The sequence below is a fragment of the Hippoglossus hippoglossus genome, chromosome 10 (genome assembly GCF_009819705.1).
Source record: "Hippoglossus hippoglossus isolate fHipHip1 chromosome 10, fHipHip1.pri, whole genome shotgun sequence".
Lineage (NCBI taxonomy): Eukaryota > Metazoa > Chordata > Actinopteri > Pleuronectiformes > Pleuronectidae > Hippoglossus > Hippoglossus hippoglossus.
This window is the reverse complement of record NC_047160.1, coordinates 12,331,604-12,359,591: the sequence shown is the minus strand read 5'-3', so window position 1 is coordinate 12,359,591 and position 27,988 is coordinate 12,331,604. Positions and strand designations below refer to the sequence as shown.

The 27,988-nt window shown below is 42.7% G+C and overlaps 1 protein-coding gene and 1 long non-coding RNA gene across 5 annotated transcripts; one reads left to right on the top strand and one right to left on the bottom strand.

The window, feature by feature from the left end:
- Positions 1-1,795: 1,795 nt before the first annotated feature.
- Positions 1,796-22,794, bottom strand: LOC117769250. The gene is made up of 3 exons (XR_004615180.1): positions 22,555-22,794; positions 15,158-15,164; positions 1,796-1,806 (listed from the first exon to the last, which is right to left on the bottom strand). It is a non-coding gene; the product is annotated as an uncharacterized LOC117769250 (long non-coding RNA).
- On the top strand, positions 11,789-26,908 carry sh3rf2 (SH3 domain containing ring finger 2). 4 transcript variants are annotated; one of them, XM_034598042.1, is made up of 12 exons: positions 11,789-12,089; positions 12,346-12,779; positions 14,851-15,150; positions 16,478-16,573; positions 17,369-17,455; positions 17,643-18,029; positions 24,490-24,608; positions 24,774-24,944; positions 25,111-25,385; positions 25,482-25,786; positions 25,894-26,198; positions 26,344-26,908. In XM_034598042.1, the coding sequence occupies exons 2-12, from the start codon at positions 12,369-12,371 to the stop codon at positions 26,495-26,497; spliced, it is 2,610 nt and encodes an 869-aa protein (XP_034453933.1). In that variant the 5' UTR covers positions 11,789-12,089; positions 12,346-12,368; the 3' UTR covers positions 26,498-26,908. The 4 variants fall into 4 exon arrangements, with proteins under 4 accessions (XP_034453933.1, XP_034453932.1, XP_034453934.1 ...); XM_034598041.1 differs by having other exon boundaries at positions 11,790-12,089; positions 26,309-26,908; XM_034598043.1 differs by lacking the exon at positions 17,369-17,455 and having other exon boundaries at positions 11,791-12,089; positions 26,309-26,908.
- The last annotated feature ends 1,080 nt before the right edge of the window (positions 26,909-27,988 follow it).

Below are 27,988 nucleotides of genomic sequence, written 5' to 3'. Positions count from 1 at the left end.
TAGAATTTTCAAATCAAGAAAGCCAGATATTGATCTCAAACAGCCGTTTCTCACAGTTTGACGGATGCTTATCCTTTAAAACAATAGGTGGATAACATTTACATTCTAATTCCAGTCACCACTTTGGTGCCCAGATTTCCCTTTAGTGTCACTTCATGTATTTATTTGTGAAAAAAAGACATGCAGGGTAATTTCTCCCTTTTCAAGCCGCACTGTTCTCTGAACTGTGATTATTCTAAACCTACATACTGTGTGCTCTTTCACAGGGAGCCTGCAGGGACGTAGTTAGAGACACGGAAGCCAATTTACAGCCTCGCGGTACATTTGGGGTCTTACTCTGGCCTGATTCTGCCAAACCCAATGTGCAGAAATACCAGTGGAACAGATTGCAAATGAATCCGGGGGAAGAAAATGACAAAATCATGGTGGATGTCAACACCGTCACAACCCTGCAGAAAACTGTCAGCGATAACCTGCTCGGTGGGACAGAGGAAGACACAAACCGAAGCAGTATGTGGACACAACGTGTGTTAACTCTTTGAGCCTCTCCTTATTAAGACGATGCACAAAGTCATTTATTGATCAGTTATTGGACCTTCTTGAAATTGTGGACTTTAAATATTCCACAGTACTAATCGACAATTGAAACTCTTTACAGGGTCTTTACCTAACTTTTGTAAAAAATTGCTTGATTTTCACTAATTTACCAGTTTATTTAGTGTTAATACTAAATTCTAGATATTTTGGGGGACAGCAGTTTGTGGTGCTTTTGAATTGTCTGGAGTTATACTGACTGGTATTTTTAATACTTTGTCCATCCCATTTATATGAGTGAGGTAAGCACAATATTACCAACACATCACAGTGTAATGAGATTACAGTCAGTGAGTTAGGATTTCTGCCCTTTTCCATTTGTTTGTTGGTTTGTTGGTTTGTAAGCAAGATTTTACAAACACAACCAAACAGATTCCCATGAAACTTTGCGGAAAGGTGTGGTATGGGTCAGGGAAGAACCAATTTTATTTTGGTTCACATCCCGATCAGGGGCCGGAGCCAGGATTTTTTCTTTCACTCTCTTAAAAATGCTGATATTGGGGTTATTTCAGTTTAACCACAGAATAATTCATGGATCTTGATGAAATAAAAATCAGACACATTTAGGGAACTGACATCTATGTGTGTTAAATTGGTGCAGATCGATTGAATTTAAGGGGACTGTTGGGCTTTTGCCTAGGTATGTGCTATTCTGAGCCATTGTAGTTGAATCAAATTTCCCTAAAGGGGTCTTTTGCAGGGTCGTCACTTAACTTGTGTAGTCAGAAGCTTTGTTTTACACACACACACACACACGCACGCACGCACGCACGCACACACACACACACACACACACGTATCACAGTGACAGGTGTCAGTCAGTAGTGCTGACTTCAGCAGGCATTGACTCCATTGTGAGTGTGCTTTTGCACTTCTTTGGCGCCCAATCTCCTCCCTCAGCTCGCTGCTCTGGCGCCAGCCAGTCAGGTACAACTACATACTCACGATCACTCACCTCCTCAGACAACCACTGTCAGCGATACACTTAGCTATCTCAGTTACATGTGCAGCTTCATATATTCTCTGATAATTCTTCCAGCTTCCTCCTGGGATCCATGCAGCCTCCTACATGCACTGCACAAAAACAAGGTTCTGAATCCAGGTGCAAAGCTTCTAATGAGACAAAATATCCAGGACTCCTGAGCCACGGGAGGAGGAGAGTGGGGGAGAGCGAGCCAGGTACTTGCATACCAATGCTCACCTGGGCTCCCCCTGAGTCCACCAGTGGTAAAGAAAGAGAGAAAAATGAGGATGTAAGAGAGAAGCCACTCCGCTGCCTAGTTATGAGGTCAGTTAAGTGTACTTGAAGCTCCATATCATTTGTGTAGGAGTACATGACTCTGTAGTTGTTTCATTTTTGTTGAACCTTTCAGCTGTAAGGAGACTGATTTAAAGCCAAAGTGTCTTCACCTCGTCATTTTTCCCCTCATTACCTTATCCCTTTCTCAAGGTCTGCTCTGGAGCATGTACAGGCTCAATTAAGCTGTTCTGACCGGAAATCCCATTGCTCATAAATCACCTCCAAGGGCTACTGATCAGCACGGCTACACCACAGCGTGAAGGAGCACACAATGGTTTGTGCTGCCGTGCGGGGCAGCGGCTATTATAAATCACAGGAAGAGCACGGAGTATATTACAGGGGATAAAACTCTGTGGGACACTGTGTCATAAATCTGGAAAATAATCACACAATGACTACGGCAGGTCAGGTAAACAGTTATGATGTTATGGGAGAATGGACAAGGACTTACTCACCTTCTGTATACAGCCAGCCTGAAATTATGACAGGCCCCTCTTATACTTTGCATTTTAATATGAAGCGTGTCAGCATGTCAGCACGCTGGAGCCACGACAGAAGAGTTCACTTTTCCGTCGAGCCAGATTTTGTACAGTCAAAATGTGCTGCACTCAGCCAATGTGTCGGCCTATTAAATAATCAGCAGGGAACTTGGTCTAAATTCCTCCCAGCATTTCCCTGTGCTGTTCAATTAGCATGGCGTGCCCCAACCATACCTTGAGGTGTCATTGCTCTATAAAACATCTTCAAATAGCTTCACAGCACTTTTCCTTACGTGTAATTCTTATTAGTGCATGAGCGAGATAAAGACTCTGTTGGCTGTTAATTTCTTTCATGCCTTTTAACGAGAGCCCAGGGACAAAGCCAGCTCTGAATTCATTACGGAGCTATTACTGTACAAGGAAAATAATCTTAGTATCAGATTTGAGCGTTCAATTTGACTGCGAGGCGATAGAGGGGGTTCGGGTTTAATTAAAACAAATCCTCCACACGACTTGTGTGATGTGCGCTTAAACTCACTGATAGAACAAAAAAAAGTTATTGTTGCTGGATCGGTCTTTTCACACGGAATTGCAAACTTTGTGGAATTGAAATGATGTTCAGTTGGAGCGAATCATTCACCGCGGCCGGTGAAGTGGCACACAAACCTGCAGCAGCCGAGAGTGAGGAGAATTTGCTCCCAGTCTGTCACAATTCTTTGAATGTAATCCAATCTATTACCAGAGGTAATCTGTTGCTTTTAAATTACGGGGTTTCCAGTACTGCACAACAGACGCCCCATATTACTGCCAAATGCATTATTATAGCTAAATTCATTGAACAGCATTCTTATCTTCATCTGCAGGATGATTTTTTTTATATCACAGCGCAGTGTTTTCACAAAGCCGAGAGTGTTTTGCATGTAAGAACCCCTCCATAGAGTTCCAGATTAATCCCTCCAGAGATTAAATGTTGCACACAGATGGTGGGCATGTTGCCTCCCCATCTACTGACCTGCTACAATCGCTCTGTGATTACCAGCACTGCACTAAACATAACTGCACACATTATTTATATGAATATCAGGCCCGAAAATATGAAATACACAGAAATATACATCACACATTAATATTCTAGTGTTTTCAGCAGTGAGCAGAAATAAAGCACTTAGGTTCACACGTCAGTTTTATCTCCCCAAATCAATTACACAAATAAACTTGGACAATAATGAAACAATGCAGATGTTAAAAATGGGGCCCGTGAAAGGAAATGGTCTATGGACAACGCTAGCACCATGGTTCTGTGGGAGGCTCTGTTGGTCTGCCAACGGCTATTGGATGGAGAGCCCAGTCCAGGTTCAGGGTTCAGGTTCTACATCATGGTTACCAGACAATGACTGGTAGTCTTTTACTTAAGTTCCAGTAGTGTATCCCAAAGAATTAATCCAATCTATGGTGGTAACTGGATTAGGATACGGGTTAGTCCCATTTCCAAGGCTTCTTCAAATGTGTCCTTCTATCCCCGAGAAATGAGGGCTCCAATGGGTGGATCCTTCACTGCCCGACTTATCCCAGGATTCATTGCGTTTCAGTGACAAACCATTTTTCAAAGAGGAAATGGCTCCAGCCAGCGACAAGACGTCCAATGCTTGAGTTGCATATCCTCGTTTAAGTGTTGACCTTTGGTTTCCTTGCTTATTATCTGCCACTGTAGGTTTTGTTTCGTTTCACGTAAGACTGTTTTGTTTTTTTCCAAGTAAATTATCCCTCACTTATCAAGCCGCAGTGCCTGCGTTTGTGTCGTCTGCTGAAACCTCGTTTCACTATAGAGCAACAGTACAGGGCCAGTAAATGGCTGTTGGATGGGGTGAAAGTGTAAACAACACAAACCCAAGCAGATGCTGTTTCTCTCGTTGCACTGAAAGTCTTAAGACCCCTGCACTCTCATTAATCTCTATTGGCCGGTGTCACCGCTCAGGGAGAGAGGCGAGATTACTCCCATCCCCAGCCTCACACTCTCATTTAGCCACGTACTTCAAGCCATTATTCAGCCATCATAGGAAAGCTACAAAATAAATGGTATTTACCTCAAAGACCATATTACCTCAGGCGGTAGGGGGACAGGAAGCTGCGAAGGCAAGCGATGGCGAAAAAAGGAAGTGGGGCATAAACAAGAGTTGGAAAGTTATTCATGGAACTGCAGCGCATTCACCTCGTCTGCAAGTGTCAGCGAGTCATCTGTCATCCAAGAACATGACAAACGGCTGAAATGAGCTGGAGAAGGATTTGACACAGATGTCTGACATCACATCTAATCCTTCACTACACTGGGGAAACGCTACGATGGGATGGACTTCATCGCCATGGCAACAGACTCAGAAATAATCCTGCGCACCCTGAAAGCCCGGGTGATTGGGTTTCGATTGTGATTGTGGTATTAAATCACAGACTGTTTTCTAAAACCAAAGAGTGACTGATTTCCAAATTAGACCGCTGTTAATTAGTCAACCTCTATCACAGTCGACAATGACAAAGCTTACTTATGTGGTTTTAATGTACAATCTTCTTACACAGCTGAACCAAAGCTTAGCCTCAGCCGTGACACTGATTAAATCTGTGCTACAGCTCCGTCCATTATTTGTTTTAAGACTCGTTCATCTGGGTGAAATATCAACATCTGGAGAGTGGTTTTATTTAAGCTGGAAGAGGTCCGGCACAAAAAGTGACGCCAAGGTGAAAGTGGACGGGTGATCCTGAACATGTGTGTGTGTGTGTGTGTGTGTGTGTGTGTGTGTGTGTGTGTGTGTGTGTGTGTGTGTGTGTGTGTGTGTGTGTGTGTGTGTGTGTGTGTGTGTGTGTGTGTGTCTGTGTGTGTGTCCGTCATGGATCAGGGACAGGTCTGCAGTGTGACTTACTTTAAGTAGAATAAAGACCTGGCCGAGCTGGATCATAGCTTCTCGAGGAAAGGCCGATGAGATTTACACACGGGATGGAGACCACCCTGCTCTCTACATGGTCGTGATCTGTTATTCTTTAAGAAAATGATACATGCAGATGTTTAACAATATATGTTTCAGACTAATGGCAGCCTGCATGTTTTTTGCGAAAACACTCAATTCGTGACAGAAAGTGAGAATGACAAAGCCGTATTAGTGTGTGTGTGTGTGTGTGAGAGAGAGAGAGAGAGAGAGAGAGAGAGAGAGAGAGAGAGAGAGAGAGAGAGAGAGAGAGAGCCTTGAGCAAATGCATAAACCCCTCTGAGGGACTGGTGACATTTCTCGGTTTTGTGCACCACACAGATTATTTCCACGGTTTAACAGGAGTCATGATCTGGCCTCTAGATGGCATTCATCGTCACCTTAATCGCTTCTGACACACTTTTCTTCACTGCCATGACAAAATCCACCACTTATCCAACAATAGGAAAATGGACTTGTATTTAAATATTTCCCCATACATTTTCACATATACACAAGCTTACTTTCCAAATTATTCATTGTAGAGTGGCCCACCAGGTAGTTATCTGAAAAAGAATCTAATGGGAGCGCTGCATCACAGATGTTTGTATCTGATGGATTTGCATGAATAACGATGAGGCAGAAAGAAAAAGAAAAGACAAAGGCCGCTCCACCCTGTTTTGAAAGCTCAGAGTCTTTCTCAAGAATTGATAGCAAGCAAACAGTGTGCAACATGCGTGTCTGCCGGCTGAATGGAAATTAGACACAAAAGCACATCAAAGGGTGTGTGATTGAGAGAGTTTGTTCCACAGGAAAAGAGTGAAAGAAACCCAGCCAGTCATTTCACATGTGAATCACTTTTCATCAGCCGCACACATGCAGCAGGCCACAATAATCGTGTTAGTGTGTTTACTTTGCGAAAGACAATTTTCCTGTTCACAGAGTCCCGAGGGACAAAAGAGGCCGTCTAGCGTACGTGCAAACAGGCCTGCTCGCTCTGCTCGTCATGAAAAAATGCTAAATCTCTGTCTGTAATGCTGCTTCACCTTTGAATTGATGCTTTGTAAAAATAAAAAAAAACACAAAAGCCACTTGGTAAGATGCTCTCTCAAAAAGAATAATGCTGACATTATTTCAAACTTTTCTTATTGTCAACAAATCCCATGAAAAGAGCAGAGCAGGGATGTGCTAATCCAACTCTCAGTACTTTGAGACGGTGGCCCTCAGCCCAAAGCCCTTTGTTCCCACATTAATCTTCAAAAATGGCTCGTAAAAGTATGGTTTCCAATTATTTTTTTCAGTTTAGCCACTTATTAAAACATCTGTGTACAGTTTAAAAACATTACTGTGTGTTTCAGAGTCCCAATTTTATTCATCATAACCCAGATTTTCCCCTGAACTTCACTATGTGTCATAGTCAGAATTTACTATAATTTACTATAACTACAACCTTCCTGTAACGTTTGTTTGTTGCTTTGTATGTTTGATTGTAAGTTATTATTCACAAAAAACAACTGAATGGATTTCCATGGAACATTGTGAAAGGGTGCGGAATGGATCAAGGCAGAACCCATCAGATTTTGGTGCGGATCCAGGAATTCTTCCATTACTTTCTATAAAATTTAGAGATGGGGCATTTTTTTTGCATTATCACCATTTTCCCAGGGAATAATTCATAGACTCTGATGAAAACTCTACGCGTGTGTGAAATTTGGTGCCGCCTGATTGAATTTAAGGTGATTGTTGGACCTTGGCGGAGGTATGCTCTCCACTAAGTGTGATTCCAGTTAGTTGAGTAATCAACAGTTAAAACGATCGCCAACAATTCGGACAACAAATGAAGAATTTCAATCATTGTTCAAGCACAAATGGTTTAGAAATACAAAATATTGTCTAGTTCTAGATTCTCAGATTTTAGAATTTCTTTATTTTCTCTGTCATGTATTATTATAAATGGAATATATTTGGGTCTTGGACTATTGGGTGGACAAAAGAAAACATTTAAAGACATCTATTTTCGACAACTAACTGAATTGACAAGAAAATCATTGGCAGATTAATCAATGATGGAAATAGCTGCAGCAGAAAGCAAGAATTGACAAGGGTTGACATTAAATATAATGCAGAGCTGGCAGAAAATTGTGCAATGTTTGCTGCTCTCGTCTGGTGATGTGGTTGGATGGGACACGTGACTGCAGCTGAATGTTGTGGCAGCTTTTGGAAACAGTGTCGCTAAACCTCAGGCTCCACTTGTTATTCAGTCACTTCATTGGTTTTGGACTTTTCATGGAGTTGTGAACAATTTTTTTTTTTTAATGTTGAGTATTGCAGGCATTTGTCTTTTACACTGGAAAATGCCAAATTGATCATTGTCAGATCTCAGATGAGAAGTTTATCCGCTGATGGAAAGTTATTTTATAATTAGCACAAAGATGCAGCTCCAACTGCTCCGAGCTTCCTGCTTGATGTCCCGCCAAACAGCACAGAAATGTCTGGCATTTTTCTCGCATGCATTTCAAACAGACATTTGCTAATATCGATATCTTTTTTTTTTACCCACCAGATTTTCTTTATTTGGGATGGATATAACAATTCTGTGTGCTTCTCAAAAAATTGGATCCAAGACTCCTGGAACAGAGACTTCAAATTCTCTGTGGTGAGCCAGTGTTCTAGTTTCCCATCAGGCTAGAGAATAGACCGTACCATGCATGGCGAGGAGGAGCGGTGTTCTGTTTCAGGTCTTTCATGCCAGCACAGGACTAACTGGACACACGATGCCTGAGCCAGGGATTCAGGCAAGTAGAAAAAGAGAGAGAGAGAGCTACTCTGAGAGGAGAAGGAGAGCAAGAGGACTGAGAGCAGAGTGAGGGGAGACGCACAGGCAGTCCCAAAGGCAGAGTATAGACGCAGCTGGCTCAGAGGTGTGCACGACCTATTTTTAGTTTCACTCGTGCACATCTCCAGCAGCTGCCGGAGCATTTGCACACCAAAAGACTTCTTGCAGGCAAAAAAGAAAGTCCATACAATAAGAGAGCTTCAACTTTACCCTGGCCCAGGTGTTGCCGTTGTGATTGGCTCAACTCTGTCCACTTCCCTCAGGTTGTTTTTTTAACGCAAAGGTAAAGCGTAAAGTCACATGACCCAGCGTGCTACTGATGCACACAGCCCTGCAGCCGGATTCAAGTAAAACAGCTGCACATAGCCTATAGTCCTGTGTGAGTAATGTATGAAGGGACCCAACAGGCTGAGAGAGCAGTCAGAGGAGGTCTGTGATGACGTGATGGGCTGACATGTCACACTGGTATCTTCTAGAAAGGCAGAAATGTCTGAATGTTCTCTCAAAGGCTGCTGGGAAAATGGTATATTTATTGTTACAGAAATAATTAATTCATGCGATTCATGAAGAAATCTAAAAATCTACCCCAGTAATGGCTCCAAACTGAGCAGGAGCACCAACTATATTTAAAACCATGTCTGTCATTAGCAGCTAAATGGACGGGTTAGATGCATATTCAAAAACAAATGAAAACATCCCTGAGCCAAACCTCATTTGGGGCGAAACAAGGTCAGGGCAGCAATAATAAGCTCCTGCGTAGGTAGTGGAGCAAGTTAGCGCGCTACGCAGAAGTAAGAAAAGAGGTTGTTTCATTTATTTATCAAATGTGAAATATTTATAGGATTCAATCTGCTGGCAGAGGAGGGCCTGGCAGAACAAACTGTGGGTGGAAGAATCAAAAAGTTTCTTCATGGATGGATGTAAGAAAGAAAACAAAAGCATGTAGTGGAGAGCTGCCTGCTGCTGTGCATTCATCATTTTGTCCTAAAATTGCATTCGCAGGCTTTCAGGCAGTCATGAGTGCATCAGATGACACAGAGTGACACAGCACTGCAGGCCGTTAATGCATCTCTCTGCTGTTTGCAGGACTTTGTCAGACAATGGGAGTGGACGCCTCCCCTGCATGAACAGCCGGAGGTGTCTGTGTATACACAAGCGCACGTGAAGCAAGAATACCTGCAGATGTACCGGTTGATCCAGTTTCACTTGTGTACTATCTTTCCCCCCGCTGCCTCACCTCACATTGTCTTTGTGAGGGAAAGCTTTTAAAAGAAAGTCTTTTATTGAGGCCAGTCAGTACGTGTCTCAAGAAAGAAAGAGAAACAACCCAAATGATTCACCTAATGAGCACCAGGGAACTGCTGCTACTGTGACACAGGCTAACGTTTCGGGTGGCGGATTATTTCTCGGTGTAAGAGAGAAGTTAATTATGTCGCTCTGGTTCAACTAAAGTGCTGTTCGATTTGTGGTTAATCCTCATCAAACTGCTGCACAAGGATTATGCGTTTGGACCGACACCTTGTTCAAATGAAACTGCTGCAACACATATGCCACAGGATCAAACCCAGGCCCAAACAGAGCGGGGGGGGGGTGAGACCTGGGGAAGAGCAATATGAGGGGAAAAGGCAATGCTGAGACAGATCACATTCAATGAGTTAGCAGCACTCTCTGAGCAAGACAGCATTTTAAATAAAACATGAAAGCGGGAGAAGAAGGCACTCCTCCTTATCCAGCAACTTGTGACAAGCTATGATATTCTGAGAGACAGCCCACTGAGCTCAGAGCGATCCCCAGGGAGACCCTTCCCTCTCCATCAGATAGACTATACATCAGAACCATCAAACACGGTCCCTCGTCCCACGACATCCAAGGCTCCTCGGTGGAGGCTGCACTGACCGTCGGGGCTGTGCGACGCTGATAAGCAACTAGACCTCCCCTGAGCAGCAAAACAGCTGCACTCCCTCCTCTGCGTGTGTCTTAGATTGGATGACAGAAGATCCATCGCTCGCAGAGGGGGGGGGGGGGCCCTGATTCATCAAGCTGTTAAGTTTCTACCCAGATAAAAAAAAACTATCAAGTCCTGTTTAGGCCCCTCTTTACTCTGCCAGAGCCATTCAACTGTGAGAGGCTTGAGAGGAAGGGCCTGTATCCAGATTGAGATGAACATGTAAATAAATCATGGATAATCTCTCTCTCCCTCTCTTTCCTTTTTTTTCCTGTTGCTCTCACTCGCCCTGTAAAAGCCATATGCACATTTTTAGAATTCCCCGAGTTCTGCTGATGCGAAGAAAGACATGAAAGATTCATGCTTGTTTAAAAAATTCAAACGAATGTCCTGAACTTTCAGTGCGTAGCCAATATGGATAAATGATTTAGTCCTGTGATGCAAGAAGGGGAATCTGGGGTTTAGACTGTGCAAATAAACTCCACAGAACAATAACACAACTGGATAAAAGTGTGGATTATGATTTGTGACTGGTTTGTGTGTGTGGTAAAGGCTGATACATACACAGTGATGGAGGATAGGGGGTTTCTGGTAGAGTTCAGGTTTGTCTGGTTTCCTTTCATGTGGAGGTTTCCGGTAGGACTGACGTAGAGAAAAGCTGCAGAGCTGGTCAGTGAATGCACCAGCAGAGGGAGACCATGTCACGTCACGCTGCTGTATATGCATGGAGAGAGCTAATATGAAATAAGCGTATGACTGTCCTACACCACTATTAGACTGGATTAAGCATCTCTTTTATATTTGATGTGTTTAATGTGATGCAAAATAGTACTGAAAACCTAAAAAAGTAAACCAGGAATCAGAATTTAATTGAAAAAAACGACACAATAAATACAATAAAACTACATTTTATTTGTACAGTGCTTTTAACAGTGCCCAGAGACAGTTTACATGGGATTACAAAAAAACTGAAAGCAGATAAAAGCACAAAACAATACATTTGAAGTACACATTACAATCACGCTTTGAAATATAACATACACGTCACAATCAAACATTAACAGCAGATATAACCTTTAATAAAGGCTTTACTTTGAAAGGTAAAGGTTTTTAAAGACTTAAGGTCTTTTTTAATGTACTTTAAAATAGTATTTCTTATTTTATATATATACAACATGTACATACACACTTTTATATAAAAACATGCATATATTTACTGTATACACACACACACACACATTCTTTTTCTTCTATCATAGTGAGGACACTCATTGGCATAATGCATTCCCCTGCCCCTTACCCTAACCTTAACCATTAAAACTAAATGCCTAACCCTAACCTGGATTCTAACCCGGATTCTTACCCTGATTCTTACCCTGATTCTAACCCTGATTCTAACACTAACCTTAGAACCAAGTCTTAAACCTCAAACAGTCCATTGAAAAAATGAGGACTGGTCAAAATGTCTATGTTTAAAATGGTCCTCACAAAGGTAAAAGTACAGGTACACACACACACACACACACACACTCATATAAATATAAATATAAATATATATATATAATTTATACATACATATAGACACATACACATACGTATATATATATATATAAAAATAAGAGTCATATATATGCACACACACGCCCGCGAGCGCGCACTCTCACACACACAGCTGATGAAGGGTTAAAGTGTGTTGGGCAGTGAAATCTGATACAGTTCCTAATGACTGAGTTCGGCTGCGGCTCAGACACACGGAGTTTCACCTGTTTGTCTAAAGCTTGATTCCCACTGGTCGGTTTCATGTCGTCACTGAAATGTGGACGGTGCAGCTGAGAGGTGTCACCGGAGGAAAACAAACGCCAGCAGCGCGTCGTCCCGTCCGCTGCCCAGGACGCTGCGTCATCGCGACAGAGCCGAAGACTTCAGTCGTTTCCTGACCGGAGTTAGTGTGAATTGAGTGGAGCTGACCGCGGATACACGTGTGAGTACGACATGTCGGAGTGCTCTGTGTCATTGAGAAAGAAAAAGTGGCCATGTTTCGTCTTCCGTGGACATTTCCTGTTAGTGTCAGTCTCACCTGGCCGCGCAGGTGAGACACCTGTAGCCTCAACAGCAGCGTGTAGCGTTGACTGACTTGTCTGCGTGAAGCCTGGCTGCTGCAGTCAGCCATGCTGAAACACCTTCACTGTGAAATAACAAACAGTAACATCTGAGCCTTTCTCTCTCTTCTCTCCCAGTATGGTGGAGGACAGTGTCTCATATGTACCAGCAGAGGCCCTTGTCTCTAACAGAGGTGGCCCCATATAAAATGGAGGAGCTGGCTCTGATGACACTGCTGGAGTGTCCTCTGTGTCTGGAGCGGCTGGATGTGTCAGCCAAGGTCCTGCCCTGCCAGCACACGTTCTGTGCCCCCTGCCTGCAGAGGTACGAGGTGGCCCACTCCCAGCTGCTCTGCCCAGAGTGCGGTGCCCCTGTCCCGGCCAGGACGGTGGAGGAGCTCCCTGCGAACCTCCTGCTCGTGCGGCTCCTGGAGGGGCTCCAAGGCTCCACGGGGCCCAACGGCAGACAGACTGGCCGCTATGCATTGCCCTTGTTCAGGGGCGGCTCTGCACCGAGGGAGGGTCAGCAGCAGCCGGAGGGTCAACACAGAGAGATGCAAGGCCACAGTGAGGTCAGTGCAAGACCCCGACCCAATCATCTGCATATCTGTAATAAGTCCAGTTTGGGTGCCGTCTATCATCAGTATATGATTATTCCTCTAAATCTGGTTCTTCCTTTCAAAACTGAGATGTTATTTTGAAATGTATTGATAACTGTAAGATTATTAAAGACTTCACTGTTAAAAAAACATTTAAGAACATCATCAAAAATCAACAGTGACTGTGAGGATTTTCTCTCCACAAAAATTAATTGGTTTCATTCAGTCGTGAGATAAAAGCCTGTTTACAATTTCAGTGTCCCCCGTTCGGCATGCGGAAGATACTGAACCCCAAATAGTACCTGACGGTTGTGCCAACACTGTGTGAGTGATGTGTTGTGTTATGAATGCACTGTATAAATATATGTATGAATGGGTGAATAGCAAAAAACTGTACTGGGAAGCGCTTTGAGTGACTAGACAGACCATTTAATATTTATCATCTCCCATTAGTTATGCACTTTGTGGAATAAGGCTTATATATCTCATCTATGACCTGTTGAATTGTTTTCTCACCCCAGTGTATTCACCTAACTTAAGTATTCTTTTTCTTAATAAGTGTTCAGCTTCACTCACGAATGAAGCTGGAAGGTATCAAAATGTTTCCTCTGGTGAAGTGAGCCTAAAGTGATGAGCTTCCCTCAAACCTCCAGGAGGAGTGCGCGTCATTATTTTTACAGACGTACTTCAGACGGAGGACGATTTACTTCTGACATCATAGATGATAAAGGGAACCCCACCCCCTCCTCTCCTCCTCACTGACAACCAGCAACCACCACATCACTCGATAGCAATAACTATCACGATAAATGTCTCATTATTATTTCTGTTAACTTTAAAGACAGATTTTTGTTGAAGGTTGTGGTTTTAAACTTATCACCCTGTGACCTGATTTAAACTCTAAGGATACCTCGCAGTCAGTCGGCCGTTACGCAGCGATCATTTGGTTCGAATGTTTTATTCTCCCATGTGACGAGAAACACAGAGAGCTGCCTTCTCAGTGTGTCTTCGTATAAACTGCTCAGAGCGTTCAAGAGTTTATTTGAAATGTGCAGCTCGAGTTCAGTCACAGTTCAAAAATCTGAAAACAGAGTCTGTGATGATTCTGGCATTTTCCCATGCGAAATTCAGAAACGCGCAGCTCAAACATGACGTGGTGTGATTTGTTCCAGCTTCACCAAAACTGTTAATTTTACTGTGTTCATCTTTAAATTACCTCTAACATAGAGATATGTAAAATAATGAACTCTGAGGAGATGAAATATGAGCTTAGCCTGACAGTGACAGGGAAAGGTGTGTTATTGTTGATATGGACAATAAATTAGACTCGCAATGAGATTATTTAAATGAAGCAAATTCTTTAAATTAACAATGATTTTCCATTTGTCTTATTCGGTGAAACCAATTTATGGATTGTAAACTGTACAACAATATTTCAGATTATTAAAATGCTGTATAATCTTTGAAAAAACTATATTTCGGGTTAAAGCTAGGGTTGGTAATCTGGGAAAATTTCGTAAGACCTGGCTGCATTTGGGCAAAAATGCAACCCACCTCCTTCCATCGTCCCTTTTATCAAAGTTACGCCACAGTATAGTACTATAGTCAAAACTATAAATCCTCTTAGGGGTAAAAGCACGTTTCTTATTATCTGCATATCCAGATCAGAACATGAAAAAGATGCAGAGGTTTTTTCAAACTGTCTCTCATCCTGAGTGAAACCTGTAACACGTTTTTTCCAGAGCTTATTACAGATTTATATACCTGTCCTCTCTCTTGTTCACCAGTCACCTCTGCACAGAACCTGGTCACAGTTTGGCACAGTTGAAGTAAAAGGACATAATAAATAGCAGTGTTTCACTCACTGTCAAATTTTGACAAGACAATTCTCGTGTTCTTCAAAAGGGAGTGCAGCCTAGAGGGCCTTTACATCCCATAATCCATAAAGTGAACGATCTCACCATCTTCAGAAATATGATTTTAGTCAAATAACTTCATCTTGCAGTATAGCTGACGTGTGTTTTTTCTTTTTGTCTGTTCCCAGCTTGCTTTCAGAGCTTCCACGCGAAACCTGCGTGATGACGGATCAGGAAAGCCGGCCCTGGCGCCTGGCAACGGTATCACCCCGAAACACAAAGCGGATGAAAAGTGGCACCAAGGAAACGCTGGAGACGGCAGCGGTTTGTCTGTGACTGCCAGCGCACAGCAGGCCGTCACCCTGGTGCCTCAGCTGCAGCCCCTCCAGCAGCACCCCCAGCCACTGGTTCTCTGCAGGGCGCTGTACAACTTTAATCCAGAAGAAATGAACCTGGAGGACAGTAAATATTGTCTCAGCTTCTTCAAGGTCTGACTCTCAAACTGTAGACTTAATGTAACAGGAAACACTTGATCTTTTTAAATTACTAGCAACTGCTTCCAACTCTTAGATAGAGAAGAATAAAAATGAATACGCAGCTACTACACAGGCCTTCAAGGATTAGTAAAATAAGTGTTGCTGTTGACTTCATCTACTAACGATGTCGATGCAGCAGGATATGAGTGCATGGCTAACTACCAGTTTCCTGCAGAAACCTTAGCTAGCATTTAGGATCGCTGCTAGTGCTGAAATATCATGTCATAAATGATTTTGATTATGTGTTTAGAAAAGAAATATAGTACATGTCATTATTGAAGATCCTTATTATTATTATTATTATTGAATATTTTATCAGAAGTTTATAAAATATCAGCACATTGTGACAAATGTTACACGTGACCTCTTTGTATGTCTGGTTTTGTTTGAGAGACTGGCCTTTATTTGTACTTTAGTAAACGTGCAAATGAATGACAAAAATGTAGTCAACTAAACGTAAAAGAACCACGTCCATTTTTCTATTTGAGTAAAAGTAAGTAAAGTAAAAGTTCTTGCAGAGTGTAGCCTAGTCCCTAAAGCAAAGTTTTACTACATCATTATCTTCTCTGGTTAATAACATTTTGAGTGATGTAAAGAGCATTGGTCCACGGGAGTTTTTTTTATGGATGAATGAAAGATACATTTTGTCGTTTTTAATAGAAGTCGTCTTATATTAGAAACATATTTTGAATATCAGATGTCCTTATCAGATCAGCATATATTCTCCCTGCTCCAATATTAGAGAAATTGTGTGTTTTTTTTTTGGACATGAACTTGCAGTGAACTGATTTTGTGTAGCACAGAAAGTTCCCAGTTGTACTAACACATAGTGGTGATAGCTTTTTTGTTCTTCTGAATGTTAAGAGAGACTTGCGGGGCCGGAGGTTCAGATCTTTGTTGCAGTGGGTTGACTTACCCTGAAGGATTTCTGAGGCAGTTATATAAGGGCTTCAATACTTGTGTGCTCTCCATTAAAGCACACTTGAGCTCGCCTCTTTTTCTTTTTTTAAATGCAGATGGTCAGATGGTTTTTTAGAGCGAGCCTGGCTGCAGAAAGGACTGGGCCTGCAGACACATAGAGCGCTGGGAGAGAAAGGGAGGGAGAAACACAGGGAGAGTTTTCCGAGTTGAGTGCTCCTCACTCTCCAGGGCGAGGACACTCTGTCATGACCACCTGGCCATCTTTTGTCTTATTATTCCTCCCCATGGTTTCTCTGCCTGTTCTCACCTTTTCACAACTTTCTCTAAGTTGAGTTCATTACTTATTTCTGGTTTACAGGGCGACATCCTTACTGTCATCAGACGGCTGGATGAGTACTGGATTGAAGCCAAGCTCGGGGACAAAGTTGGAATTTGCCCTCAGCAGTTTACTGAGGTGAGAAAATTTTTTTTTTTTACAACCTTCCTTTGTAGTTGGAGTGCAGGTTGTGGCCTTCTCAGAGTGATCAAGTTTGACACTTGCTGTTTTGCACTTTGATGGTGTCGCTCTTTTAATGAACTGAACCACAGACGTCGTCGCTGGATGTCATTAATTCCAGGTCACTGCCAGGGCAATACCTTAGTTTTCATTCAAATCTTTGATTCAGCCCTAAATGTTACTCTTGCGCTGCCAAGTGCTGAGGCAGAGAGCTAATCTGTGAAGCCCTGCTGTGTCTGCAGCTGCTCATTAGTCTGTGACTATGTGGCTTACTCAGGTCTGCAGTGCTTGCTTTGCTCGCTTGGCTGTCATTTGTTTTCCTCTGTACTTTCTGCCTCCAGGAATTAACTTCATACATGCTGGGGAAAACTCTATTTGTTCCTACAGTGGCTACATGTGCTGCCTCATTCACTTCTTGCTCACTTCTCTCACTTGTCATCAGTAGTTTTCCCTTAAAATGTCCCCCACTCCCATTAGTCCTATCCTCCTCTCATGCCTCCTTTCATATCCCGCTCACAACATTTCTTTTCCTAAAGCCCCGCCTCAGTGATGCTCTTCATCTTTATCTTCCTCCGTACTCTATTCTTTCATCCTCTACTTTCCTCCTCTCCTCTATCCTTCCCGAGCCCGCCTCTCCTCGTGTCGTGCAGTCAGGCGTGAAGACAGTAATGCTTTCTCTGCTTGGGTGGCATAACAGCACATCACTGTGGGGAGTGAAAGCATTAACCCCACCATGCCTGTCTGTGTGTGCAGCTCCTCTCTCAGCACCAGTCAACCCGTCCTGGCTTATTGGCTGGTACTTATCCTGCTGTCTGCCTGTCTGCCCAACAAGTAGTAGGGGTGAGTGGAGTAGTGATAAGTGGGTGTGTTTAGACAGACGTTTGGCTGCTCAGCAGGAGCAGAGGTTGACAGGCACCGGTAGGAGTGAGTTGAAGAGGATTTTCTTGACTGAGGATTGACTTCTCTGTGTGTTAGGATTTATCCCGATTTTCACCGTGGCTTCTCTTTATGAATTCATCTCTTTCAGCCAATCTCTGTGGCTGCCAAACAGCTAGAGGGAAAGAGTCGGCGGGCGAGTGACTCAGCAGATTCTCACTATCGTTCTGGTAAAGGGGGCAAAGACAAGGCCACTGACGCAGCCAACAGGACCAGCCATTACGGAGTCCTTCAAGTTCCAGCTAAGACGCCCATCATCAATGCTTTGCCCCTCTCCAGCCAGTGGAAACAGCCCGTGGCCGGCAGCAGCCACTTATACCAGACGACCAACATCAGCACCATCAACGGCTTCAACCGTCAGGGTCAGCCACTCCAGCTCTCTGTGCCCTCTGCTGCCCGGGGCCACTCTCACCCCTCCAGAGTGAACTCTCATCGAATAAGACGCCACTCTGACCCCTCGCACAGACACCTGTTACACGTGAGTCACATGCAAACATATCCGTCCCAATGCATTCTATACTGATGTGATAAAGTCGTTTATTTGTATCTTTATTAGATTCCTCTTCCGTAACCTTTGAGCTGAACCGTGTTGGGCTTTGTTGTGTCTGCAGTTATTTAATTTAACAGAAGACATGTGGTTAGCAAGAGGCACAGTGGTTTTGTCTGAGGTAATAGATGTTTGTATGAGTCACGTTGTCCTCAGGGTTACAGGGAGGGAGCCATGACACTAAGCTTAAGGAATGAATGAAAGAGCAGCATCGCCCTTGTGTTTTTGGTCGTTACATGGTAGGTGGCTCTCATTAAGACAATACAGATGTGGAGAGGGGCTGGATATGAAAGGAGTGAGGACAGGAGTTAAGTGAACTGAAACTTTGAAAGGTCCTTAATCATCAGTCCTGGGACATAAACCAGGGTTTTCCCTCAGAGATGAATAACACAGGGTGTGTGTCCTGGCCTATTATTTGTTTTTGTTAGTTTTTTTAAGGGTAGAGAGTTGAAGGAAGCTGTGAACTTGTTGTCTACTGATTCCACAAACGTCTGTCTGTCTTTATGTCTCTGTCTGTCTGTGGAACGCATATCTCACGAACCGTTCCTCTAATCAGCTCCACACTTGGCATGATTATTGTAAATTGTCTGAGGAAGTGCAGTGCTGAGTTTTGTGTGATTCAGACACGCAAATGTTCAGTATTGTTAAAATCTGAATAAACAGGCGAGTCACAATCTGTAGCAGTCAGTGGGGAGAGGGCAGTGTGCATTCAATCTGCGGACCGAGTTGAACGTGTCTTCTTCTACGTCCTCAGATAATCTACAACAGTGGTTGACAACTGTTAGCGGCAAATCATTGCCAGATCATTTTGATAATCGGATTATTTTGATTTCACCATGTTGGACTGACACGGACATTAACGGGCATCATGGATGACAATTTCCATCATGGCAACAACATTTAAGGCTCACTTCCCCTTTAGCAAATTGTCTACAAAGTAAAAGCATGTTTTGTTGCTGCAATGCTTTATATCGAGCTGAATTACAGGGCTTTTATTTTTGAAAAGTTGTAAGGTCTGAAGATTGTGTTGTTTGCTCAACACTCCTCTGAAATGGCAGACATGTAATGTATGAAAAAAAATATATTTTAATTATCAATCACAAACGAATGAGATTAAAGAGATAGTTCACCCAAAAATGAAAATTCACTCATTATCTACTCACCACAATGACGATGGAGGGGTGGGTGAAGTGTTGGAGTCCACAAAACACTTTAAGAGATTAGGAGGTAAACAGCATTGCAGCCAAATCCAATCCAATTTAAGTAAATGGTGACTGATTATTCAAATGTAAAAAAACAACAGAAAAAATCCAAGTGTCCGACATTTAGATTCAAGGTCAAGATCATTTACACCATGTTTTCAGCCTTAATGTCTGCTGTTATCCTCAGCCTGGAGCCAAGTTTGAGGTGGACTAACTCATGATAAGGAATAATTCTAAAGTAGCTCAGGAGCATCAACACAGGACAAGCAAACAGCCCATTCCAAACAGGAAGGTTTAAACAGGCACTGCACTTGTATTCTTAGAATACACAAGGTAAAGACTTTAACGAAAAGAGTAAAGCTCATTTATTTATAATAGAATGACAAGTGTTCAAGTGTATAACACAGAGGACCATTTAAATTACTTCTATTAACCTCTAGGAAGCACGATACCACTGGAAAAACCGAGCTCATCGCTACCTTCTTAATGAATCATTACGTAAACACTAGAGTCATGAACACACTTTCTCTCTGATCAGAATTTAGAAACGTACGGGCCTGAGGACAGTCTGCTAAATAAAGAATCCACTCTTTGAAACCTGCTGCATATTTGATAGGACTGCACCACATGATAAGATGATGGAAGGATGATGAAAGTCTCCAAGGGACAATTTCGTCCATTATTTTTTATTTCCCTAAATCAGGCAAGACAAGAGGAGTTTAGTGGCGGAGGACAAATCAGCTAAACATGACAATGGAAAAGCAACATGATAGAAAAACTGTAAGAGAACACAGTGTAAAATGCTATAAGATAATTCACTGATTTAGTCACTTTTTAAAGTTTAAAGTTCTTGATAAATTCATTTCCTATCACAGTTTTTATAAATAAAGCTGGGAGTCCTGTGAAATCATGGCCAGCGAGTGTCTGAGTGCAGTGTCAACATGAAAGCTTTAATAATACAGTGTAACCTGCTGCGAAGCGCCCCGCCTCTGAGACAATCATCTGTTATGTTTCATTTCAGATTTCACTGCTCTATCCCACAGTCGCACAGTACATTTCAGAATGTCAACATGCTAAACCTATACTGCAGTTTGGAGAAAAACCTAGACAGGAAGGGAGGTACAGGAGACTGAGAAAAATACGGAAATGGGAGAGATAAGAGGGGAAGAGGAAAAGGTGAGAGGGAATGTTGAAAACAAAGATGGCGCAGACCTGAGAGGAGAAACACAAAAGCAACATTTGTGAGCTGCGAAAAGGCAAAGCTGAAGTAGGAAGAAGGAGTGGGAGGCTTGGAGAGTCCCTCAGTGTGTCTGCTTATCTCTCTCATACTGACGATGATGAGTCACTGGTGAAGTTGCTTACATAACGGACCTCTCTCTCTCTCTCTTTCTCTCTTTCTCTCTCTCTCTCTCTCTCTCTCTCTCTCTCTCTCTCTCTCTCTCCCCCCCCCCCCCCCCCCCCATCCCCCCCCCCCTCCTGCCTTCAAACTCCTTCCTCTTCACTAGGCAGGTAACACTCACTTTCACATCAGGCAGATGAGCCGGGCACTTCCCTTTTTTAAGAAGCATAGGGCTCGAGCTCTCCACTGACCAGAGCCACGCAGCGTGCGCTCTATTCTTAGTGTCGCGTTCCATCAACCCTCACCTCTGGCTCGGCTGTTTTTAAAGAGAGGTGCAGCTTCCCACCAACTGTGGATGAAATAATGCGTATTAGTGTGAATAATGGCATGCTTATGTAAGAGCAGAACTTAGCATGGAAATGAGCCAAAAGCAAAAAGTAAACATCCTCAGATGCAACAGAGGAGAGTTGTTTCACTGGTACATTAGGGCACCAGTTAGCATTTTTACATAACGCTTATTTTTAAACCATCAACAATTGAAGCCTGGGAATTGACTGTATAATAGAGCTGATATAATTCGTGGATTAATTGATTGGAAGTATAAAAAAGGTGGGATTTGAGCAGATAATAATGAACTTTATTAATAGAGCACTTTTCAGAAATCCACATTACAAAGTGCTCTACAATGGCAGCAAAGGTGTCCACAAATCTTTACTGAAACAGGAAAGACTTCCAAACTTGAGGAGCCACAACCTGGAGTTTCCAATCACACCCTGAGGTCTTGATATTCATCAGACAACAATTTCTAAAAACCACAGCCGCCTTAATCTCAGGAGGTTGTTGTTGAAGTCAGCGTGAGGGCTGTGTGAGTCAGGATTTAATCTGAAAGAAACTGTCAGACTTTGTGTGGATGATTCAGTGCAGGCCTGTAGTGTGAGCCTAGTGCTGATATTCAATAGAGATGGTTGGTATTGTGTCATTTCCAGCAGAGCTCCAGCCAACAGCAATCTGACCACACGTCGTGTGTGTGTGTGTGTGTGTGTGTGTGTGTGTGTGTGTGTGGGTGTGTGGGTGGGTTGTGTGGGTGTGGTGTGTGGGTGTAGCATTAACGTCGGTTATTAATGCACATGGCACATTTTCACTTTGTGTTCATCTCTCAGCAATAATACTGGTTATCCTAAAAAAACTAAGTTTATCATCTCAGCCTTTGAGGTTATATATTTGCTCCTGTCCATTTGTTTGTCAGCAGAATTATGCAAAAAACCACTGAGGAGATTCCCAAAAACGTTAAAGGTGATGGGACATGGGCAGGAAAGAACCCATTCAATTTTTGAGGGCAGATCAAGGAATTTTTCATATCATTTTCTTTAAGTTAACGGTCATACATACGTGAATGTTTCAGTGGCGAACGTAAACATTTTGTCCACTTCCAATCTGTGAGAGTGAGGGGGCGAATAAAACATCCGCTTCCTGTGGCGAGGCAAATTACAGCGTGGCCACAGGAAGCAGATCTGTGACCGTACCTTAACATTGCAAGATACAGATTTTTTCCCCAATATATATATTTTCCCAGGGAATAATTATATTACGGGGAATTTATTCTTGTAGTTGTTTATTTCATCGTGGCTGATTTATTTATTTGATTTTGAACACTTCGGGGTTTCCTTAGGATTATGTGAGGTTGCTGGTTGAGTTCTCTCATTAGCAGCAACATTAATATTCTGTTAAGCAGATTATTTATTGCAGCAGGAACATGTCAACAGTTTAAGCCAAATAACACTTTATTCACTGCATGACCAATAGTGGAGTAACTGTATGTAAATACAGCCACAGCCACTACAGGGTGATGGTGCCTGGCCATCTCCAGCCTGATACAGCTGAAGTTTTGTATCTTTGGAGCTGATAAAACATTAACCGTGAGTGGTCAAAGTTCACATATAGATGTTAGATACTTTTTCGCCTTTCCCTCAAAAAAGTGATACAGAAAATCCAGAGTGGACCGCGGGCAATTCCCTGCTTTGCCCATCGTGTTGGAACACCCCCTGACACTCACCCATCCAACTCCCCTGTGTGACGTGAAGCTGGAATGTCTTCAGGACATACTAAATGCATCCCAACTGTATCCCTCTTTACTTCTGCCTCACAGCACATCCTTTGACAGAAGAGACTCTGAGACTCTGAGACTTACAGCGTTGGCTGCATCCTAATTATGGCTCTTTGTGTTTCTCTTGAGTTACAGTGTGAATGCAGTGCAGCTTAATGGTGAGAGAGCGGTGGGATCCATGGGATATACAGCACTGTTTATAGAGGGAACCCCAGGCCCACAGGCCAGCATTAATACTTTAAGTAGCAGTTGAGTGCTATAGTGCTGAAAATAGCAGCGAGCATCTGTGGACGTCACTGAGGAGATAAAACATTTCCACCTCTCTGTAATGATGACAATAAGAACACCTATGTGTGTGGGTTTGTTTGGTCAGAAGAGTAAATAATAATTAGAGATCTCACTAAAAAGCCCTCTTCAGTTCAGGTAATGAAGTCGTTGGGGATTAAAACTTCATGCTGTGTCATGAACCGCTGTGAGACACACCTCAGTATCACTCCCTGCTGTCGCTGGCTGAACCAGGCCTGACTCACAGCCTGCTGACTTCAAGCCAGTCACAGTGTGTTAGCGAAAATCAAGTTGGTTATTGTGTGCGTTTGTTTTTTTTATGTATGTTTTTACTGTTACTGGCTGACAATGTATTTCTAAACAGCATTTCAGGAGTGATTTCAAAGAAAATAACCTGAAATCATAAACAGAGAGAATACATATAATTCCAGGAAGCAGTGGTAAATGTTGAGTGAATGGTTTGACGAGAGATCTAACCGAGTTTGACAGTTCTCTCCACTGCCATCATAAAAACCCCAAACTGGGGGAATGTTTTGTTAATGAGAAAGAAGATAATAGAGGATAGGTCCCACATTTTGTCAAGTCCATCTGGAAACAGTACACCCATCCCCTTTTTGAATTGTTTTTGCTCCTATTCACAATGGCCAGTGAAATTGAGTGGAAGGGATTGGGGACAAAACACAGGTCTTTGTTCTTAGCAAGAGCATTTTCCTAAATTAATCTCAAATGAGGCTTCTGCAGTCTGAATTTAACCATTCTCTGGTCTGTCTACCACTTTGGCTGAGACTGAAATACTGCAGCATCTACTTGGTGGATTATAATTCAATTTTGCACATACATTCGTAGGATGAATGAGGGACTTTAGTGACCTCCTCTCCTCTAATTTGAGTCCTCTAAATAAAATTTTCAGCAACATATTTTGGTTTTAGATGAATATCATGGATTTCAAGAAGTTTCCAGGTTCGGATCCCAGTTCGGCAGGGGTCTTTTCTGTTAGGGTTTCCTCCAGGTACTATGGCTTCCTCCCACAGACCAAAGACAGGCAGGTTGGAGTTAGGTTGACTGGAGACTCTAAATTGACTATAGGTGAGAATAGGAGCGAGAAAGGTTGTTTGTCTCTGTATGTTGAACCTGCAACAAGCTGGAACCTTGACCAGGGTGAACCGCGCCTCTCCCCCAACGACCGCTGAGATTGGCTCCAGCCCCCCAGCGACGCTCAAGGGATAAGCTATTTAGTTCATGGATGGATGGAGGGATTTCCATGAAATTTTGTACACTGGTTAAATCATCACACATTAATCCAAGGGTTAAGATTGTAGCCTCAAAACTTTATTACTCCACTACTTTGGTTTGTTAACAGAATGAATGATACCAGCTGCGTGGCTGTATGACTCTTGTTTCCATATTGTTCATCATGTATCATGCAAATATGATGATGATTTTGAATCCATACCATTACAGAGTAAGAAGATGACCAGTGAGACTCCACCCACCATCTCTATGGCTCTGCTAAACCCCCAGATGTCCTCGGCCTCTGCTGACAGTAAAAACTCCTCCACGCAGCAGCTTTCCATCAGTGTGTGAGTCACTGTTTTAAACTGCATATTAATTGTATGATAATGTGGGGTCATGGAAAAAGGAACATAAACATTCAAATAATGCAGAAAAAGGCAGCTAAATATGAAAATACGTTTTATTATACATTATAGAGTTAACGGAGACACTCTTCTGTGTGACCCCCTCAGGTGTGCTGTCCTGTACTCCTACAAACCACGGCGGCCAGAGGAGCTGGAGCTGAGGAAAGGAGAGATGGTGGGGGTGTACGGAAAGTTCAAAGAAGGCTGGCTGCGAGGGTTATCACTCAGGACGGGCAAAGTGGGTATTTTGCCCAGCAACTACATCTCGCCTGTGCTTAGGTGAGAGACGGTGGGAGCTGAATGACATTTAGAGTCAGACCGTGATTTGACGTGGGCAAGATGACATGTCAACCAGCACACAGTTATCCATGAAATATATCACTGTATCACAGAGGCTGGTGCTTGGTTCAAATAAACTTTCCAATTTGTATTTTTCTCCCTGCAGAACGTCAGCCAGACTCCTGGAGACCAAAGCAGCTACTGCGTCCTCACAGTACAACACGGTAGCTGGAAGGAAACCGACTGCTGCCAAGAATCCTGCTGTGGTCCTTGCTCTTGATAGGGTGAACACTGATGGAGCAATACACTCAACAGGACAGGTTCCATCTGTGCCAAATGGAGCACAGCATGCAACGTCATCCACGGGCGCTGGAAAACCGTCCTTCTATGGTCGCTCCCAAGGTTGGGACACTGTGAGGCGTATCTTTAACCCTCATAGAGGTGAGTGTTAAACAACATCATGTCTTTTGATTTCTTAATTCTGTCACTAGGTTATTAGAGAATATCTTTTTTAATGTTTTTTTGTTTTTTTTTCAGGATCAAACCACTTCTCCAATATGTCCACTTTGAATGTCCTGTCCAACTCACAGCACTTTGCACAAGTTCAAGCGTCTGGCTACTCACCTGCCATGCAGAGGAAGAAAAACAGCAGCATCCTCTCCAGCTCTGGTAGAGCCATGGGCTGGATGACTGAGCCAGCAGCGCCCTCTGCTGCTGGAGTCCTGAAGGACAGGGACTTCACCGCTTCACACGAGGCAACAGCTCAGTATGATAGACACCCCTCCAGTGGGCCTCACTCGATTTTAGTCAGACCTGACTCGCACAAGAACAATACAGAGAAGGTAATGTCATACTGCTGATCTCTGTGCATACAGTCTTGAACTCTTACTCTCTATTTGATCACTGTTAAACATGTTTACATTCTGACAGTAAATATTTATGTTTCTAGCCTGCAAAGTCAGTGCGCTTCCTCACAGATGAAGACTCCCCTGCTCCAAGGCCTCGAACCTCCTCCTGGTCCTCAGGCAATCAGGTCCCCACCAACTCCCGGTCGGGCCCCCCTCCATTAGAAGTTTGGGCCCCATCGCTCACCCTGGGAAGAGATGGACCAGGGATCATTCTCAAGGAAGGAAAAGCTCCCGTTCTCCGGAAGGGCCTTGACAAGGCCATGTCAGACCTGAATTCTAACCCACAAAAACCAATGTCATCACAACAGTCCCTGTCAGCTGCATCAGCTCAGTTTATCCCCAGCAGGTGTGTTTGCCTGTGACATTAAGCAGTGATTGATTATCAGAAAGACGAAGTAGACTTGAAATTTTGTTATTTATTGAATGAACTGAAATATAATAATTTTTTTTCTTCAGACACAGAGTAACCATAACGCATTTGGCCCAGACAGAGTCAGAATTCAGTCTGCTCCAAGGAGAGCTCGTCCTTCTCCACAGACCTCGACCAGACGGACGGATTCTGGTTACTCAGGAGAGCAATGGGCAGACGGGGCTATTCCACAGCAGTGTTCTTCAAGCCTTGGAGAGGCTCAGCTGACTGTGTAGTACAACTGTTGTAGTAAATATTTCTATACTCCATATGTTCAAGCTGCCAAACAACTTGAGTGACCTGACGAACTGTGAGATGCGAGCTGAGGTTAAAAGGTTAAGGCTGCTAAATGACAATCCCATGAATGAGTTGTTTGTTTTTGTCCTGAGTACATATGAGAGTATATTGTTGAATATTCCAGAGGTATATTTTGTGTCCGTCAGCGTGTGTACATGTTTGTGACACATACCTTTGCACAAAAACCCATCTAATGACTGTTCCTTGTTTGATACCCATGTTACATACATTGGTGAGTGCCTTTGTTAAAACCCACACAGTAGACAAACTATATTTAAATATATTTAGAGATATTATGATGTAAAATATCTGTAATGCTTATGTTAGAATAAACTTCCAGAACAGTAGCAGTTTGATGTCTTCTGTCATGTGTATAATGTAATCCTTTGGTTAAAATAACAACTTCCAATGTCACATACAAAAATCCTCCTCCTTATCCATAAATCCCTCCATCCCGTCCCCCGTACCGGTCTGACGAACTCCACCCTCATACTCCATCCTGGAACCTACAGTCCTGAGATACAGGTCTGCTCACTGTCCCCTGTACCAACTTGAAAACCTATGGGGACAAGGCATTTAGTGCGGCTGGATGGGATGGGAGGGAGGTAAGCTGAGAGGAGGGGGGTAGGGCGAGAGGTGAGAGCAGGAGCGGTACAGGGTGGGGGAAGACAGTATAGGAGGGGACTGGGATGTTGTCGATGATGGTTGTTGGATGGTTAAACATATGATAAAAGCAGTCAAAAATCAAAAACTGGTAAGTTTACCATCAAAGACAGTCATTCATTCACAAGTGAGAAGCTGCACCAGTTATTCTTTGGGCAATTTTTGCCTGAAAAAATAAAGACTTACACGAATCAATCATTTTTATTTGTCAATCAACCAATTGAACAAATGATTTATGTTCTAGAGTACGGTTTGTCTTAAAATAAATACTACTACTAATAATAAAAATAATAATACTACCACTACTACCTCTCCTACTAATACTAATAATACAAAATAAAACCACTCCTACTAATAATAATAATAATAATACCACTACTATTAGACCTATGGGAACTGTTGGGTCTCTATATAAATCTAAGGTCTTGACCTTATTATATTATGATTTGGCTCTTAAAATTGAACTGAACTAAATACCTTTTATTATAATTCATTCTTCATTTTGCCATGGATTATTTTGTGTAAAGCACCTTGTAACCTTGTTCAGATAAGGGCTATTCAAATAAATGTATTATTATTATTATTATTATTATGACTACTACTAAGAACAATAATAACAATAATACCACCACTACTACTAATCGTAATAATAATACCACTGCTAATACTACTACTGCTACTTCTAATAGTAATAATAATCACAATAATAATAATAATAATGCAGTACAGTCATTATAACCAGAACCAGAGCCAACCGGTGTCAGACT